The following is a 17,942-nucleotide window of genomic DNA, read 5'->3' on the forward strand; positions in this document are numbered from 1 at the left end:
GGCAGTACACTATTGTGCTGAAAATTAGAAACATCAAGCTGAAGTAGAGTAAGAACAAAGCAAAGAGACCATTTTTCAAGAAAAACTTGAAGAAGCAGAAGCTTTATCTTGATTGGTAACCTTAATGATGTGTTTTGAGATTACTCTTAAAAAGTGACTTCTGAAGAAAAAAGGGAATTTCACAGTTCAGTGGAAGAGTTGCAGTGATGCAGATTTCTTCTCTACTAAACATTTTACCAGATACCCCTCCCCTCCACCCCTAGTTAAAACCACCAGAACTGCATTCTTACTCACTTTTCACTATCAATGAAACCCAAACTGATGAACTAAGATTTATGAGGCCTGAGACTAAAAGCGGAGAGAGGCACGGGAAAAAAGAGAGATTGCTAGTTACTGTGCAGTTTTGGTCAGCAGATGAGTTTCATATGGATAGCAGCTGCTTGTTTCTCCCCAATTCCTCCACCCCCAAATGACAGAGAAAGACTGTCAAATGGAAGTGAACTCGGGAAAAGACAAACACACATGCCCTAAAAGCATGCTCCTATTCTAACAAACTACTGACATTTTCCATTCTCATAAATCGACAAATTGATCGACAGCCGGCTGAATATGAGCCGGCAGTGTGCCCAGGTGGCCAAGAAGGCCAACGCCATCCTGGCTTGTATCAGAAATGGTGTGGCCAGCAGGAGCGGGGAGGTGATCGTGCCCCTGTACTCAGCTCTGGTGAGGCTGCACCTCGAATACTGTGTTCAGTTTTGGGCCCCTCACTCCAAGAAGGACATTGAGGTGCTGGAGCGTGTCCAGAGAAGGGCGACGAAGCTGGTGAGGGGTCTGGAACACAAGCCTTATGAAGAGCGGCTGAGGGAGCTGGGGTTGTTTAGCCTGGAGAAGAGGAGGCTGAGGGGAGACCTTATCGCTCTCTACAACTACCTGAAAGGGGGTTGCAGAGAGGTGGGTGCTGGTCTCTTCTCCCAAGTGACTAGTGACAGGACTAGAGGAAATGGCCTCAAGTTGCGACAGGGGAGGTTCAGGCTAGATATTAGGAAAAAGTTCTTTACTGAGAGAGTGGTGAAACATTGGAACAGGCTGCCCAGGGAGGTGGTAGAGTCACCCTCCCTGGAGGTATTCAAGGAGCGTGTGGATGTGGCATTGTGGGATGTAGCTTGATGGACATGGTGCTGTGTGGTGTTGGGTAGGTTGTGGCTTGTTGTTGTTGTTGTGTGGCGTGGGTTTTGTGGGTTTTTTTTTTTGTGGTTTTCTTTTGGTGTGGGTTTGTTTTTTTTTTTTTTTTTTTTTTTTTTTCAGGTTGGACTCGATGATCTTACAGGTCTTTTCCAACCGTACTGATTCTGTGATTCTGTGAAATCACTGAGAATAGAAGGAAAAAGAAGTTCCTCCTAACTACTAAAATAAGGTAGAGAGAACCCTAGAGGCTATTCACATTCATAGTAGATTAGATTTAACTTCCAGAAAATTATGAGGAGTCTATTCTTTTTTTTTTTTTAAGACTGCAAGATCAACTCACAATTTCAAAACACCCACACTTGTTGTAATTAATTTACAATTCTATTACCATATGTCTGTTAAAATGGATTGTATTTTGGTAAGTATCAAGTAACTGCAACTAGCAAATAGAGGAAATAACATTAGTTCTCTCAGAAATAGAATGAACATTAAATACATTATTTTCCATTATCCTACCATGACTTCATTTTTCTCTTCTATATGAGCAGAAGTTGGGATGCCTTCTCCCAGTAAAAAGCCCAATCTTGTCATCAATTCTTGTGCTGCAGGAGAACAGCTCGAGTCTTTATCAGGCTTTGCTTTGGAGTGGGGGGAAAAAAGTAGGTGAAGATTAGAGTTATATTTGCAAACTGTTACAAGAGGTAGGAAAAAGTACAATCAAATGTAAATACCAGTTCTTCTGTCAGCAGTATATCTAACAGAGAAACTAATGCCATTTAAACTTTTTGTCCATTAGACTTTAATTTGTTGGTGGGTCTTGGATCCTCTGCATATCGACACAAATCTAGGGGAGGAAAAAAACCCACCCTGCCAGTCAAAACAGAAATGGTTAAGTGCAACCAGTTCATCACTGGACTGATGACTGACATGATTATTCTCCCAACAACAGCATTAAACTCAACACTATCAAAGCTCAGTGGCAGACTGAAATTCTGTTCCAGTAATTTTTTTATAAAGTTTTCTGTAATGTTAAAAATGTGAAAAGAAGAGGTTAATAATATAAATGTTCTGTAATCTCACAGTTAACACTACAACTAATACCATACATTTTTGTTGTGCTCGCTATGCAAAGGATGTGACACCAGTTCTAAGTGTCCCAGCTTTTCTGGTTGGAAAAATATTTAATTTTATCAGTACAGTGCTTTAAAATATCTTCTGGTGTCTAGCAGATATAATGAGACAAAGTTCAAAATGAGCCAACCTCCAGCAAAACCAGCCCACCACAGATCTGCTTAGGGAAAACACCTATTGCTAATATAATCTCACAAACTAGCATCTTCTGCCATTTTCTCTTTGATGCCAACAGTTTGGCATCACCTACCAACCTGTAATGCTTTTCCCTAGCAGAAACATTTATAGAGTATTTACTTCCTTTGTCCATTAAAAAAAGAATAATCCATAGGCCTGTCCCATCCTCAGGTATAAATAGTCAATTAATTAAGGGGCATCATCCAACTGCTCTGAGAAATAGCCCACAGCAGGAAATCTCAGCTACAGAACTGCTGGGCTGTGGTAGCTACCACCTGATTCTGCAAAGAGGGAAAAAAGCAGGAGCACCCGTACTGCAATCAGCGCCGTCTGGGCAAGGCACTGAGCTTCTGGATGTCATCCCCACACAGCTGGAGGACAGTAGGGACATCCAAACAGTTTTATCAGTTTAGAATTTGGAGACTTCACACAACAAAAAGTTCCTAATTGATAAGGAGTGCCTCAGAGGAAGAGTGAAGAAAGGGAGAGAGATGTAAGTGCATGGACTTACTGATGGAGTTTAGAAGAGGACCAACAAGCCTCTCAGCTGCACTACCTTTGACACTATCAACAAGCAGAGCCGGGAGAAGCGGGGGGGAGGAAGGGAAAAAAAAAAAGGTGGCTGAGCTGCCCCTTTACTTTGGTCTTTCCTTTATGGCTTCGCTAAGCCAAGTGAGTGTCAGGACAGTATTTACTCTCCATGAAGAGCATATGGTATCTAACCGCATAAGACACAGCTGACATTCACTGGTATTTGCAGTAAGTAGCACGTTTTTCCCCAAGCGGCAGATTGTAAGAAAAACATAGAAAGCAATGACTTTAACTGAACAGCTTGACCAGTAAGCATTACTTCAACAATGTTTCAATTTTATGAGTGACATAAACCCCATGGTTTGCAAACATAAGTAGTTTACTAGTCAATCATCCTTCTGTATTTCACTCCAGCTCAATGCCTACTTGAACACACATTTTTCTTAATTTTGTGTACAGCTTAAGGTTTTACTCTGGAAGATCAGATTATTGATTCTCACTTAATCCCAAAAGGAGGGGTTTTGTATCTCAGAGTATTTTGCAAATTGACAAGTCTTAGAATATTTGACTAGAAAATACATTTTCTCTGTAAAATTGTCATTTTGAGGATTACAATTAATCTTTAAAATTACAATCCTAGAAATTACAGAGTTCATGAAATCAACATCTTCATTCTTCTACCAAAGTTACAAAACCCTATTATCATTATTATATTTAAATTTTAATCTTTGACAAGCCTGAGTAAATGTTAGGCACAGTACCAAACTCAGCTCAGCAACAGAGATAAAAGCCAAGAGTCTAAGGTGTTCAACCCAGCCACCGCTGTTTAATCCTTAAACGCTAGAGTTTAGTTTTGACCTCCAGCAGACTCACTGTCTGGGCGTACAACTCTGAAGAGGAGGATCATCATGAGATGGCCACCTTTAAATTAGGGAGATGAGGACTACATGCTCTCCGAGTTGGACATAAAACTTTAATGCCAGCACTCAGATGGCTGTGAAGATGGAGGCACAAGAGGGACCTGGTTAACTATAACATATCAAATAGGGCATACAAAAGAAGATGGTGAAAACACTTACAATGAGTTCTATTTTCACTAGTGAGTATCAAAAATAAGGGGCTTTTTTAAAAAGAAAACGTTAATTTTTAAAACTGTAGTTTCCTTTAAAATTGAAGCAAAAGGAAAACAAGAAATTGTTCAGCTGGAACCTCATCTGTTACATGCAATGACTTTAATGAGGTCAGTTAAACTGAAAAATTAGTCTAAAGATACAAGGCGTATGAAATCCATATTACAGTGCATATAGTTGTATACCAACATATGGGTCATTTTGCTTTGACCACTGTCAGTGTCAAAGTCACACTCTGTGACTTTACGAACACGAACTTTAACGAACACGAAACTTTCCAAGAACACCAATTAACTCTAGGAAGGTAGCTTTTCCCAGCTTTGCCAACACAGGAGTCTACTGTTACTGTCACCTTATTTAGTAAGCTTTTAAAACTTCTAAAATGAAGCGTTGTACCCAGTGCAGAGCTGCACACTGGGAATCAATTTACATTAAAAACATGTTCAGAAAAATTCTAGTAGGCCTTTGACATATGTAGCAATCAACACCACTCGGGTATCATTTTGCCGGTAGTACATGCACAGCTCCAAGAATTGAGACAGTTATAAAGATCACCTAAGTATAATGGCAAGCATCTCCTCCCCACCACAAGCATGTTAAATCCGCAAAACATTCTTACAAATAAAGAATCAGATTTCCTTATTATGCAGGATCAAAATGAACAGCTGTTCTACCAAATAAAGTATCACTGAACAGACTCTTACCATTTTGACTGGGTTCTCCTTGCTCTGATCCTTTTCTCAGCGGTAGAGCTGCCTCACCCGGTACTCTAGGACTTTCCACATACTTGGGCTTCCTGATCAGACCTGCAATGGGAATGAGCTGAGTGTACCTAATTTTTTCCTCAAGTTTCATATGTACAGTGTCAATCCTCTACGATGTAAAAAAAGTAGAGGAATTATTTCTTACATACACAGCTGCTACCGTAAAGACTAGCAAGCTGCTGCACTTCCACTTTTATGAAAAAGAAACACTCTCTTTACGCTTTCTGGAATGCAAAGCCTGCTGGAAAATAAAACCAATCTGCTTGCTGTGACAAACCTGAAGAAGTTTCCTGTATATGTAAGTGAGTGACTTTCAGGTTCAAACCTGGACAACTTTCCGCGGGTCTACTCAGTTCAGAGCTTCTATTTTCCATTATAACAGGAAGATAATTTGTTATTAGCATCTTTGAAGCTAGGAGAAAAAGACTACAGGCAGACAACTTGCAACATTCGAATGGGAGAAGCTGAAATGCTGGAACTCAACTCAAATACTGTATTCTATTTACACTCTTAAGTGTTAGACTACATTACATATCCTGGGAAAGAAGAAAACACAACCACAAAATGGCAGCAATATTTTATTTTGGGAACTCCAAAATGTGACTGTTTTTCACCTCTAACCAATTCAGTGAAAAAGGTGTAACACCAAACATGCACCTCTAATGAACACTCCAAAGGTTTACAGAAAGACTGTGATGAATGCAGATGTAGTACTAAATATCAGAGAATCAGACCAGAAAGAAGTTAATAACTTTGTCTTTAAGGTATTCAAATTCTTTAACCCAGAACTGTTTGAAAAGATTTGGTCACTGGAACAGGCTCCCCAGGGAAGTGGTCACGGCACCAAACCTGTCAGAGTTCAAGGAGCATCTGGACAGCGCTCTTAGTCATATGGTTTAGTTTTAGGTAGTCCTGCGTGGAGCAGGGAGTTGGACTCAATGATCCCTATGGGTCCCTTCCAACTCAAGATACTCTATGATTCTAGGAGGGCAGAGAAGGTACTGGAACCTCATATTGAACAATAAAAAGGAGAAAACCCCTTGAAAATAGATGCTTACTAAGTGAGCCCCATTTGTCCCCATCTAACTAAAAGAAGGCAGAGTAGTACAAAAATATTCATGTAAATCTAATTAAACATGTGAAGCCCTTCCAGATCCTATAATGAGAGGTTTCCCCACAAACTTTCCTTCCACCTTACCCATTCCAAACAGTCCTTCCAGGAGCCCAGGTCCCAGCCCACGGCTCTCTGTCATAGCTGCACTTCCACACCTGATCTCAGTGCAACTCGATTCCCCAGCCAGGCTCAGTCTCCCCACTTCCCTACTCCTCTCCTCTGAGGACGCTCTTCTCCCCTCGCTTTCCTACTGCATCCCTCTCTTGCTTTCCCAGTACATTTCACTCTGCAGTTTAAGTTCAGCGGAAAAGACACCAGACCTTCTCACAACGGGGTCTTGGTCTTCACCAGGAGCATCTAAATAGCAGTAAAATTCTTAAGCACTAACAATTATCAACACTATGCTATACATGCCTTGTTTCCCAGATCCTTCACCTGCTCAAATGCATTACAGTTTCCAAGTTAGGTGTTTTGTTTATAACCCAGAATTCTTTTAGAAGTATTTTTTAAAAGCACTTACCAAATAGAAAGTCTAAGGCTACAGTGACTTCATCTTCAAGCTTTAGATCCTTTATTTAATCAAATTTATAATAGACTTGAAATCAAAATAAAATCCCAAGATCTCGGCCAAGTGTCTTTCCTGGTTAGACTGGTTAAGTTTGCACTGACATGCTTTTAAGCAACTGAAGCTCTAGAATATCAAGATGTGTTTCCAAGCTTCACCTTTCATCAGTACTAAGCCCATGCTGAAAGCAGGTGATGAATTCAAGTACTAACATATTTCTGATATCTCTCAGTAATAAACTACTGACAAAGCTACCTGATTTTTTTTCCTTGGGTTTGCTTTTTTTTTTTAAACAAACAGAAAACAATCAATAAAACAATACACAGTACGCAAAACCAATAAGCCTTGTAAGAAGCAGACCTACAACACTGCTGCAGAACTTGGATTACATTATTACAAAACTTTGCGGTTTTCAAGTCGTTTCACTTCCTGACTGCCCGTTGCAGAACTAGGGACTGGGTGATGGAAGGCCTTACACAAACAGTTTAACTTACGGTTACTGAGAAGTGAAAGAGCAGCAGGCCAGGAAATGCTGCCATCCGGGACTTTGGTCCCCGTTACTTCTGTGTCCACGCTGTAACTGCAGAGTGCCAGAACTCTGGATCTGAGCACTGAGCAGCACCTCCAAAGAAGGCCAGAGCTGAAGCCAGGAAGCTCCAAGAAAGCTAGAGGCATTTGCACGTGAACCAACGGCCGTTCACAGTCCATCTCTGGAGCAACAGCCAGCTATGCTACTGGGTAAACATGTCCTCCACGTCCCATCCCCTCCTCTACACTGAACTGCCTGTTCACCAGCTGAATTAACTCAGTCCTTCCTCCCCCCAGGAGGTCTTGGATCAGCAACGCTTCCACGAAGAAAGCAGCTGGGCTCAGTCACCCGCTGCTGACTGTGTCAATTTTTCTCTGCCTTGGGGAGCCTGTTCACTGAAGGAAAACAGGACATTTTACAGGGTCCTATGAAGGAACAGTACAGTGATGCTTATGTAGTGCATCTGTAAAATAAGAAAAAAATATCCCACAAGTCCAAGTTTTATCAGACTGTTTTGTGCACTCCAGGTATCACTGGTAAAGATGACAAAATTGCGGGCATAGTTTTTAAATTTCCCTGACTCAATCATTATAATCCCAGTAGTATACTGATACCTGGTTAGAGAAATCACTGACCCAACACAAAACAAATGTTAATGAATCCTATGTCCTAGCGGTTCATAAGCCCACACGGTGATTTTGCAGGCCTATGATATGCCCATTTTTAAGCAACGTATCTGCATGAGCTTTGCCTGCTACAATCTTAAAGGACTGATGCTAACTATACCTCGTCAGTTAAGATTTATATAACAAGCTCAGTTCTCTCATTTCCTAAGGAAACCAAGATTAAAAAAAAAAAAAACACACAACAAACAGAGAAAGGGGCTTAATTATCAAGCAAGATCTTTCCTTCCCACAAAAGTTCACAAACTTATCAAGTAGAAGCATAAGACTCATGACCCGAAAGAGTTCCAGCAGATAAAAGTAAAAGGCTACTGGTAAATTCCCAAATAATTGTAAAAGTGATTTTCACTACTTCTGAAGCCAACATTTGTCGATCATGACCATGCCTCAGTGTCTACAGCTACTTATTCTTTTAGCATACATGGACAGCTATAACTGCACCCACAGATCCACAGATCTGCTGCAGCATTTGACAAGCCATGACTTCTAATTAGTTTTACAATGTGATTTCAAGAAAGCAATGATGGATCCAGCTAGCACCTTTTCTTAAGTTAAATACACAAAACATAACCAAAGGTAGGGTTTTCAAAACAAAGGAGGCTAATGTCCCATTAAACAACAACAAAAATACATCGTCAGTAACAACAAAAAAACAGTTTGAAAATAAAATAGTCTATAACGTACTGGAATCAGAGAAAAAATTACCAAAAAACCCCAAAACAACAAACAACAAAGCAGGCACAAACTGAGTTTCAGTCCTAGTGGATAACCACCTCACTGTGCTACTGCCTTGCTAAGTGCTACTTTGCCACTGCAGCCCTTCAGGTCTCACTTTCCTCCTCTGGCACCTGTAACAAAAGTAGTACTTGCCTACCTATCTCACTTGAAAGTGCTTGCAGTATTTGGATAAAACAGAACTGGCTTGCCAGTTATTCTTAGTACATGGTACGTAAGCTGCACACTGCAAACAACTCCAGTAGGCTGGCTTCCCTCCTCTCTTCCTCCTTATTGCTAGTATTTACCTTAGGACTGCACTTCAGGCTTTCAACTTTTTCTCCTTTTTCTGGTCTGCAATCTCCCTCGCTAACAAAGTAAACCCTATTCAGAAAGCACTGGTGAGAGACCGCAGGACTGATGCTAACTATACCACATCGCCCTTGATAAGGTGGTTTTCTTGTCTCCAATTTGGGTCTTCAAATAGCATCCTTCTACTTGGCTCAAAATTCAAGGGCACGCTAAAGTTCTCCAAGACATCCCACACTTTGTTTATTAAAAACCCACAGTATATATAAACTATGACACTTACAGTCATACAAAGTGTCCCACCCTTCCTTTTGGCAGCAGACCCAGATGCTACATTAAGTCTCTGAAAACTACACTGATCTCCTGCTCATTTTCATAGGATCACAGAATCGTTTAGGTTGGAAAAGACCTATCTTAAAGGGTCATCATCAAGTCCAACCGTAAACCTAACCTTGCTACGTCCACCGCTAAACCATGTCCCTAAGCGCCTCATCCACACGTTCCTTGAATACCTCCAGTGATGGTGACTCCACCACCTCCCTGGGCAGCCTCTTCCAGTGCTTGATAACCCTTTCAGTGAAGAAATTTTTCCTAATATCCAATCTAAACCTCCCCTGGCGCAACTTGAAGCCATTTCCTCTTGTCCTGTCGCTAGTCACTTGGGAGAAGAGACCAACACCCCCCTCCCCACAACCCCCTTTCAGGCAGTTGTAGAGAGCGATGAGGTCTCCCCTCAGCCTCCTCTTCTCCAGAATGAACACCCCCAGCTCCCTCAGCCGCTCCTCATCAGACTTGTGCTCCAGACCCCTCACCAGCTTTGCCGCCCATCATGAGTGCTTTGAGGCTGACCACTGCTTTTAAAGACCAGTTGCAACTCTCTCCATTTTGGCCTTAGGCTCCCCAGGGTAAGGCAGTGCCCCAGCGCACTGCAACTGACCTGAACAAGCGTGGCCTGCTATGGCACGGGCCTACGTACGTTATGCCCAGGTATGATCTGGTTCTACAAGACTGCTGAAGCATTTCGCTATTGGACCTACCTGTTCTTTCAGACTTCCACCTAAAAGCAGAATATGGCGATAATCTGATTTCTTAGCTAAGAAATGCTGGGCAGGGAATGTGAGTCATATATGAACATATGTTTATATCTCTACCTAGAGACTATGAGAGGATTACACTTCTCAGACGAAAAGATTACCAACTATCACAAGAGGGTGCTCTTTCAACGCTGTTCCCGGACAAAAATAAGGGGCATTGGCCCTGGTGAAAGCAGCTAAAAATACATTCCTTTGAAACAAAATCCCATTCTTTAAAGGGGACAAAGGACAGAAGTATAATTAGATGTATCAAAGTGGAACAACAAAAAGCAACCATTCTGGAAGAACCAGAACAACATGTAGCAGTCGAGTAAAATAGATCAGAATGGAAATATCTTCAGGATGTATTTTTAACACTGACAATTTAAGCTGTGGAAGAGACTCTTTATTGAATTTTCCTCCTCACAAACTAATGTGGAAGTGACTTACAGTACTTGCAAATCTGATACACAACATAGCAGTAACTAGGAAAAATTCATGACAAGTTTGTTTTCATGCACTAATCTAAAATAGGACACACGAAATAATCCACAGATGAAAAAGGACCCATTTAAACGTGAACTGTATCTGCACAATGGAAGCTCTTTTCCAAAAGTGTAAGACGGCCGAATCACGTCTGATAAAAGGTTCATCTGGACAGTACTTTATCAGCAGCAAACGGCGGAAAAGACTCTAAGTTAGGGAAAACATACTTCCCTGGTACACTTTTCCTGACTTGTGTTAAATGACACATCTTTTTTCGAGTCAGAAGTGGTCACTTTTTATATAAGGGTTCTAGATGGATTTTCCTTCCAAGAATTTATCCCGGCCTTTCTTTAACAATCTGCACCATCCACAAGTTAACCCAACGTTGCATGAAATAGTAATCACACTGTCTCCTTTTCCCACCAACTGTCTTTCTTCTAGGCAGGAAAATACCAGCCAAAGCTGTTTAAGTAATTTCTCCTTCAGAGCCATTCCACACCTTTAATCGTTCCTGCAGCCCTTCTCTAGCTCTTTCCTAGTTCTGCTGTAGATTTTTAAAGTTGGTATCACCAGAGCTACACCAGTATCTTCCTGAGGTAGATGAACTACAGATTTATACAATTCCATAAGGATAGTTTTTTCTTTTGTTTACAAACTATTGCTTTCCTAGTAATTTTTAATGCTTTTTTGACTGCAAAAGAGCTGGTTTTCCACAAGATTATTGTAATTTGTGCATCTCCTTCCTAATCCTCTGAACTGGCTTTCCCTCCCATCAGTGTTAAATGAATCTGTATTGATACTGGAGATTGCCCCGACCCAGGGGCAGGACTTTGCACTTGCATAGCTTATTGCATGCAAGAGGAACTGCCTTCCACTGTTCTCAAGATTGGTGCACAAAACTGAAGCCTTAGGTGAAACCAGTTCTCTTACCTAGTCTAGTCTCACTTATCAGGTACGCCGATTAAACTTTTCATTAAAACTTTTAATAAACAAATTAATTTAAAAACTAACTAGAAGTTCTATTGCACATTTATGGAAGACTCTTCCAGCAGTCATCTCTAGCATTCACTGACGTCTTTAAAAGGAAAGCTGCTTCCTTCCTCTGTTCAAACATGATGGTATCAATAATTTAAGTCAGCAAAGATTTACTTCAAGGGCAGCAACAGTATCTTTCATTCACACCTTCATTTAAGTGCCAACAAACAATTTTTTGGAAGCTCCTTTATAAATCAGTATTTTCCTTCTTTTAGTTGACCCTCCTAAACCAGAATACAATCAACTATTATCCCTTTAAGAACATGAATATTGGTTTAGTTGCACAACTGTAAGATTACCAATCCAAGCAATGTGCATTCTAACTTAACAGCAGAAGAAGCTCAACTTACTGTGACAGTTTTTCATTTCATTAAGGAAGCTTTTGACTCCAGATGAACCGGTCACTTTAGTTCTGCCAATAATTTTAGGCTCCTTGATAATTTAAGATATAGTTTCTCTCTTCCCTCCTTATATAGTTAGAGTTGAGGACTGAACTGGGGCCAAAAACACTGGTACTCTTCCAAGCTCTTCTCATAAAGAAAAAGCTCCCCACCTCCTATGCAAATAATTAGAACACAACGTCACCCACAGTAGATTGTGCAAACGGGATTGTGCAGCCTTCCGTGTTCCAGTGAAGAAGTTCAGCTTGCTCTCCCGTGGTTTTGCCTGCCCACGTGTTATGAGGTTCTAGTGGCTGACCTACTTGCAGATGGATGGGCAAAAAAGCAGCCATGACCACACATGCGCTGCAGCAAAGATGCCTCTCTCAGTTGTGTACATTTGTCATCATACCTGTCCAATGTGACAGGAACAATGAAATAGCAAACAGTGCTAACATACTGGTCTCCTAGCAGACGAGGACTGATCAGTTCACTCTCAAGCCTGAACCCCTACCTAGAGGGGTAGCAGACAAGAGAAAGGAAATGAAAAGTGGGATGCCAGAGATGAGGAGAGCAGTTTCAAAGAGACACCAAAACCACAAAGTCCTGTGTTGGTCCAGGGGGTCCCCAGACTAGCAATTTCCAAGTCTGTCCTGAACAGATACCTCTAACTTGCTAAAAATTAAGGTATTTAAGTGTTTTTCTCAGTGAGATGAGTCCAAACCTGAGAACTGATAATTACATTATTCATGGAACAAATATGCCTACGATAGAACAAAGTCTTCTCAGTCTAAAGGGACAGAACGAAAACACCACACTTCCCACAGTACCTCTGTGGCTAATCCATACTGGCAAAAGCATTCTATTCTCTGAGTCATCTGGAGTAGAAAACTACAAAGAGGTATACAACATGCACAGGGAAAATATTTTCAAGCATAACATCCTTTTCCTACCATTGCATTTTTAATTTTAAAAAATCAGATAAACTCGAAAAACCCTGAAGCAACCTAGAAGGTAAAATAACCTTCAAAATTAGCAAATGTTCACACAAGTAAGAATACGCCTGACAGGAAGGGGGAAAAAAGTACTTTTCCATTATTTTAAATAATAAATTAAACAGCTTCTGTTTGGATTTATACATTGCTTGAATGTGAATTTACAAACTGGCCTTATATTTTGTTTGTTGTTGTTGCTGTTTTTCATATGGTACTACTGCTAAATGACATAGTAAATTACCAAAATTTACCAAGATGTTCAAACTGTTTGCAATACCTTTTGCTTAACAAGGTAACAGTCAAAGAATTTGCTTTCTTTCAAGCACAATCTGTCCATGAGTGTGCAACTTTTGAGAAAGATAGGAAATTAAGCATAAAACATACTTCCATCATTAACTAAATCTCTTTTGGTGGAACTAAAATGTTGTCTTTTCCACAGTTTTATGTGATGGATAACCAGATTGCGAGTGGATGAAGCAATTTTAGAAGGAAAAAGTTTGCTCAAGTCCTACTCAAAATGCTGACACGACACATTTTGAAGAAATGACAATGGACAGAAATACTTGCTGCTCAGGCAGTAGTCAAGCCAAGCAAAGAGGTGAAATTAGAACAAAAAGCAAAATCAAAAATACCCCTCTGAAGCCGCAGATTAACACCCACTTGGGAATACCCAGAAAGGGCAATAAAAGGAAAAGCAGTAATAGCAACTTGTCACTTAATTTACACAGAAGATTTTTCTGTTCTAGACATCACCAAATAGAGTCTAATTGTGTGAAAGGGTTTGAATGTCAATACCAGTAAAACGTTTTGCAGTGCACTTCTTACTGCAGAATGTTCTTCCACACATAATTTTAAAATTATTTAACCAGGAAAAACTATTTTTATTCACTGATCATATAAGCATAATTAAATAGGTATTTTTAAATCAGCAAATATAGATGCAGGACTAGGTAAATGTAAGCTAGGGTATAGACAAATTTGCTAGAAAAGTGGGAATGTACTGAGTATGAAGCCCTCAAATATAGATGTTTTCATGGACATCAATGTAAATAACTATCGGTTAACTACAACTTTTATTTTTGAATTTATAACTCTGAAACACATTGCCAGGAAAATCTGACTGTTTTTCATTTACTAACCAAAATTTTTAAATAAAACTACTCAGACTCAATAAAAAGTTATGAAAAATCTCTTCATTATACTCACTAAATGCGACGCAGGTTTTACTCTTTGACCATTACCATGGAGAATACATACAGTATATTGCTTCAGTCTAGTAGACACTAAATAGAATTTCAGTTTCAAGGAAATAAGTTATGCAAGGGTATCACCTTATATACATGACCATCAACATGCCTGCGATATATGAACAAAACTACAGAACAGAAACAAAGATAGAACAAATGATTACATGTCAAGGGACATCTTTTCCTCTGGTCTGTTACACAGTCTCAGACTTTAAAAAATACTAATGGTACGATTTACATTGAAAAAAATACATCTCTAAGTAGTTGCTTTGTCTTCCACTGTACACTGAGAGGACTGAAATCAGAATTTTTTTCTACCACTGGTTAGATAATTCCATCACTACATCTTAACTTCAGAATCCTACTTTAACCTTCTGTGCAATCCTTTCTTCTTTCATCCACCATATCCTGAAAAAATCTTTAACTTGCTATTTGTAAGCTACTAAAAGTGCTTTGAAATCAGTACATTAGTATACTCTCTCTTTTTCTTGCTCCTGCCTCAGATGCTAGACAGGTAACTTATACTAAATCATCTTCCATCAGCTATAGTTTGTAGAAAGTCAAAGGAATAGCACAGAATGTTTCCATCAGCATCCTATCACCTGGTTTGGTATTTGTACAAAATAATGATACACAGATGTCAATGCATTCACAGCACTTCGTAATCTTTAGAAATCTTTGGCTATATATTACAGTGGGATGACTCTGAAGTCATCGTGAATATGGCTTTTCATTCAAAATTTAATCAACCGTTACACATTTTCTGGAAGAGAAACAGTTAGCAGCCTATACTCTGCTTCTAAAAATGCGTGTCACTAAACTAGATCATGGAGTGGGCAGGTTGGTAAGGTATTACCTCAAATGTACCTAAAATGCACTTAAGTTTTTCCAACAGTAGCAAAACTAAGAGTTAGATCCTGACCTTCACTTAAGTCTTTGGCAAAAATCCCATTTCCTTCTCCATTACAAGGGCTTTACCCTATCTTTTAAAGTTATTTAGCACACAAATCACTTGTAGTAAGAGACAAAACAACAAAATACTATTCTGTGGCTCAAAATTTTTATGTGAGCTGTCAAAACCAACCCAAAGTTATTTGCACATGAAGTGAGATTATTTTTAAATTTTGAAAGGAAAAAATAAATACTGATAAGCAACTTAAACCAAGAATACTTTTTACAAATTGTATTTACTATCCTGTGGCAATTCTTTGAGCAGTATTTTTTCTTTAATTTTATGTAAAATGGGTCATTAACCACGACATTTCTCAGTGCTGACAAAAACCAGCTTTCGACACTCTTTGTTCCTAGACCTTGTAAACTTTACAACAAAAGAACCTCAAAACTGTTGAGTGTCTCCACAAGCAATAGGAATATGGACAATTTCACTTGGCGCTCAAGCTTTGACCTGAATGAACCCAAGTGATGCTAGCGTGTTGGAATGATTTATATGCACAGAATGCTGATAAAACGGGAACCAGATGGAGCACCTTATTTAGCAAGGCTCACACATAAGTATGCGGTCATTACTAAGGACACAACTGCTGAAAATCAACAAGTTCCTTGCCACAACTTCAGCAGCAATTTATCTAGTGATACATTTATGTATGTAGATATGAGTAAAATAAATGAACTATAAAAGCCATAAACCACAAACACTACAGTCACTAACATATGCATAAACAAAGGTTTTTGCAGTTGTCTTCCACCTAACTGATATACTAATCATAAATAACCAGTTTTAAACATATTCAGACATTTCAATGCAGACATGTGCGATACCAATTAGAATAATTCTTTGCCATATGAAATAATATATTCTATTTCATCACCAATTACCTTTTTTCCCCTGGGGACACGCAAAAAGCATTCACTGATCTTGTTCTTATTGCAAAAGACTAACGTGATTTTACGGTGTTACTTTTATATAAAGTTTATCAAAAACGGAGTTAAAGTTACGAAGTTACGAAGATTTTAGTTGCTCATCGGTTTCATTTTACCTGGAGACTTTTTGTTTGATCTTGACTGCATCAAATAGGACTGGCGTGGCAGCAGAGGTGAAGATGGCAGCGACATTGAGACTCCTTTAGCCAAGTTCATTCTGTAAGTGTCCTCAGAGACTGGCTGATTGCCAATGGGAAACTCTGCATTGTGGCCAGATGTTGCTATAACCTGCAAGGCATTCTCTGGGCAGGAGTCACCTGCTAAAAATAGAATTTTGTCATCCGTTATGTGATATACCAAAATAAAAAGCATAGAGTTGCATTGAAATACAAGTATTTAACATAGGAAAACATATTTGCCAGCAACAATTCAGCATGACTCGTCTTACTGTGCACCCTCCACTGCAAAATCCAGATAACCACTAGAAAAATTTAAGTACACAAGTAGGCGAGATTTTATTTTACTGTAATAGAGACAGCAAGGGGGAAGAAAAACCTCACTTTCAACAAAGTACGTACTTTTTAGATTTCATCCTTAGAGGTAAAACCAAATCTCCTAAGAAGATAAAAGTATTTTTACAGCTGAAAAGGTATTTTAGGATCACTGTGATATCCTAAAAGTCAAGACCATCTGGAAATATTTTTTACTAAACTAGTTAAAAGAGGCATTTAGTTGGGTTACCCCCTACACTCAATTAAAAGGTGGATCACTAAAAGGTACACTCATACATGGCCAGTCTAAGCTTTATTTTTCTGTTTTAAAACAGAGGTCCAGTTATATGCAATTTGACAGCAACAGTGATTTTTTTTATCTGAGAAAAAACAAGCTATTGGTTCATCACATACTAAGTGGCACATCAAAACACTGAACTACAGTCAGATGACAGAAACAGAGCTGAAAAACAAAGGTTAACAACTAACTACAGCTTTTTTCATATCCAAATTAGGGTGTTGCTCAATAATTTACATGAACTACTGTTGAAATTGAATTCGTATGACCAAAGATAAAAAAAGGCAAAACAAAACTGATGCAAAGAGGAAAAAGAATGCCAGAACATTTTTTAGACAAGTCCATGTGCAACAAGCAGCACGGTTGAAGTACTGGAACCCAAAGTACAACTAGAAGAAAAGACAAACAGGAGAAGTAGTATCTTTTCAAATGTGAATCCCTCATACAAGGTTTATCTTCTTACAGCAAGGAAACACTTCAGATAAATGCAGCTCTACAAGATCTGCATTTTCTTATTCATTCTGTTGTCATTTAATTGTTGCCTTCAATTTTTAACAGCTGTTCTCCTACGACATTCCACTACAGGCAGCACTGACTGCATACAACAAATTTCTGCACTGTGTCAGAAGGAAAAAACCAAACCTAACCCTTTGAGAAAAGTAAAAATGTTTTTGTCAATTTAACTACTGCTTTCTTTTTTTAGACATATGCATGGAAGATAAGAAAACCAAACCTGCCTGAATGTTAAAAGTCTAATTCCCTATTTCCGAAGGTGCATGTATTTAAGATTATATGGGTTTTTTTCCTAGCTGTACTTTTTTTCCTCACAAGAACCACACGAGGGGTATGTATGATAAATAACCTTGAAGAATGCTATGCTAGATTCAAACTTTTCTTAACAATTTGTAACTGTAAAACTTACTCTCTTATTCCTCTGAAACCAACTAAACTACCACCTTCCAAAAGTTCTCCTCTCTGTTCAAACAACATTCATAGTAACAGGTAATGATTTTAAGGAAACAGCTCTAGTTTCATCAAGTCAAGATCAAAATTAAAAACTAAGTAACTTTATATTCTTTTTTGAAGTCCACTGCAATTATTATAGGAGTATAACTATTGGTTTAAAATCCTGGGAACTACAAAAGCAGCTTCAACGTTTTAGCAAGCTAGCTGTAACACACAGTTCTTAAAAAAAAAAGTACAGCCTAAGTATATATTTAAAAT

General features: G+C 39.1%; 1 protein-coding gene across 2 annotated transcripts in view; it reads right to left on the bottom strand.

The window, feature by feature from the left end:
* Positions 1-11,859, bottom strand: part of TANC1 (tetratricopeptide repeat, ankyrin repeat and coiled-coil containing 1) — a 53,158-nt gene extending 41,299 nt beyond the window's left edge. The window contains exons 1-3 of one of the 2 annotated variants that reach the window (XM_059820613.1): positions 11,777-11,859; positions 4,859-4,960; positions 1,702-1,823 (exon numbers count right to left, since the gene is read on the bottom strand). In XM_059820613.1, the coding sequence (XP_059676596.1) occupies positions 1,702-1,823; positions 4,859-4,960; positions 11,777-11,792 (240 nt within the window). In that variant the 5' untranslated portion in view covers positions 11,793-11,859. Of the gene's footprint in view, positions 1-1,701; positions 1,824-4,858; positions 4,961-7,091; positions 7,143-11,776 lie in introns of those variants that run through there. The other variant, XM_059820614.1, reaches the window with a different exon arrangement.
* Between the last annotated feature and the right edge of the window lie 6,083 nt (positions 11,860-17,942).

The sequence above is a fragment of the Gavia stellata genome, chromosome 8, assembly GCF_030936135.1.
Source record: "Gavia stellata isolate bGavSte3 chromosome 8, bGavSte3.hap2, whole genome shotgun sequence".
Classification (NCBI taxonomy): domain Eukaryota; kingdom Metazoa; phylum Chordata; class Aves; order Gaviiformes; family Gaviidae; genus Gavia; species Gavia stellata.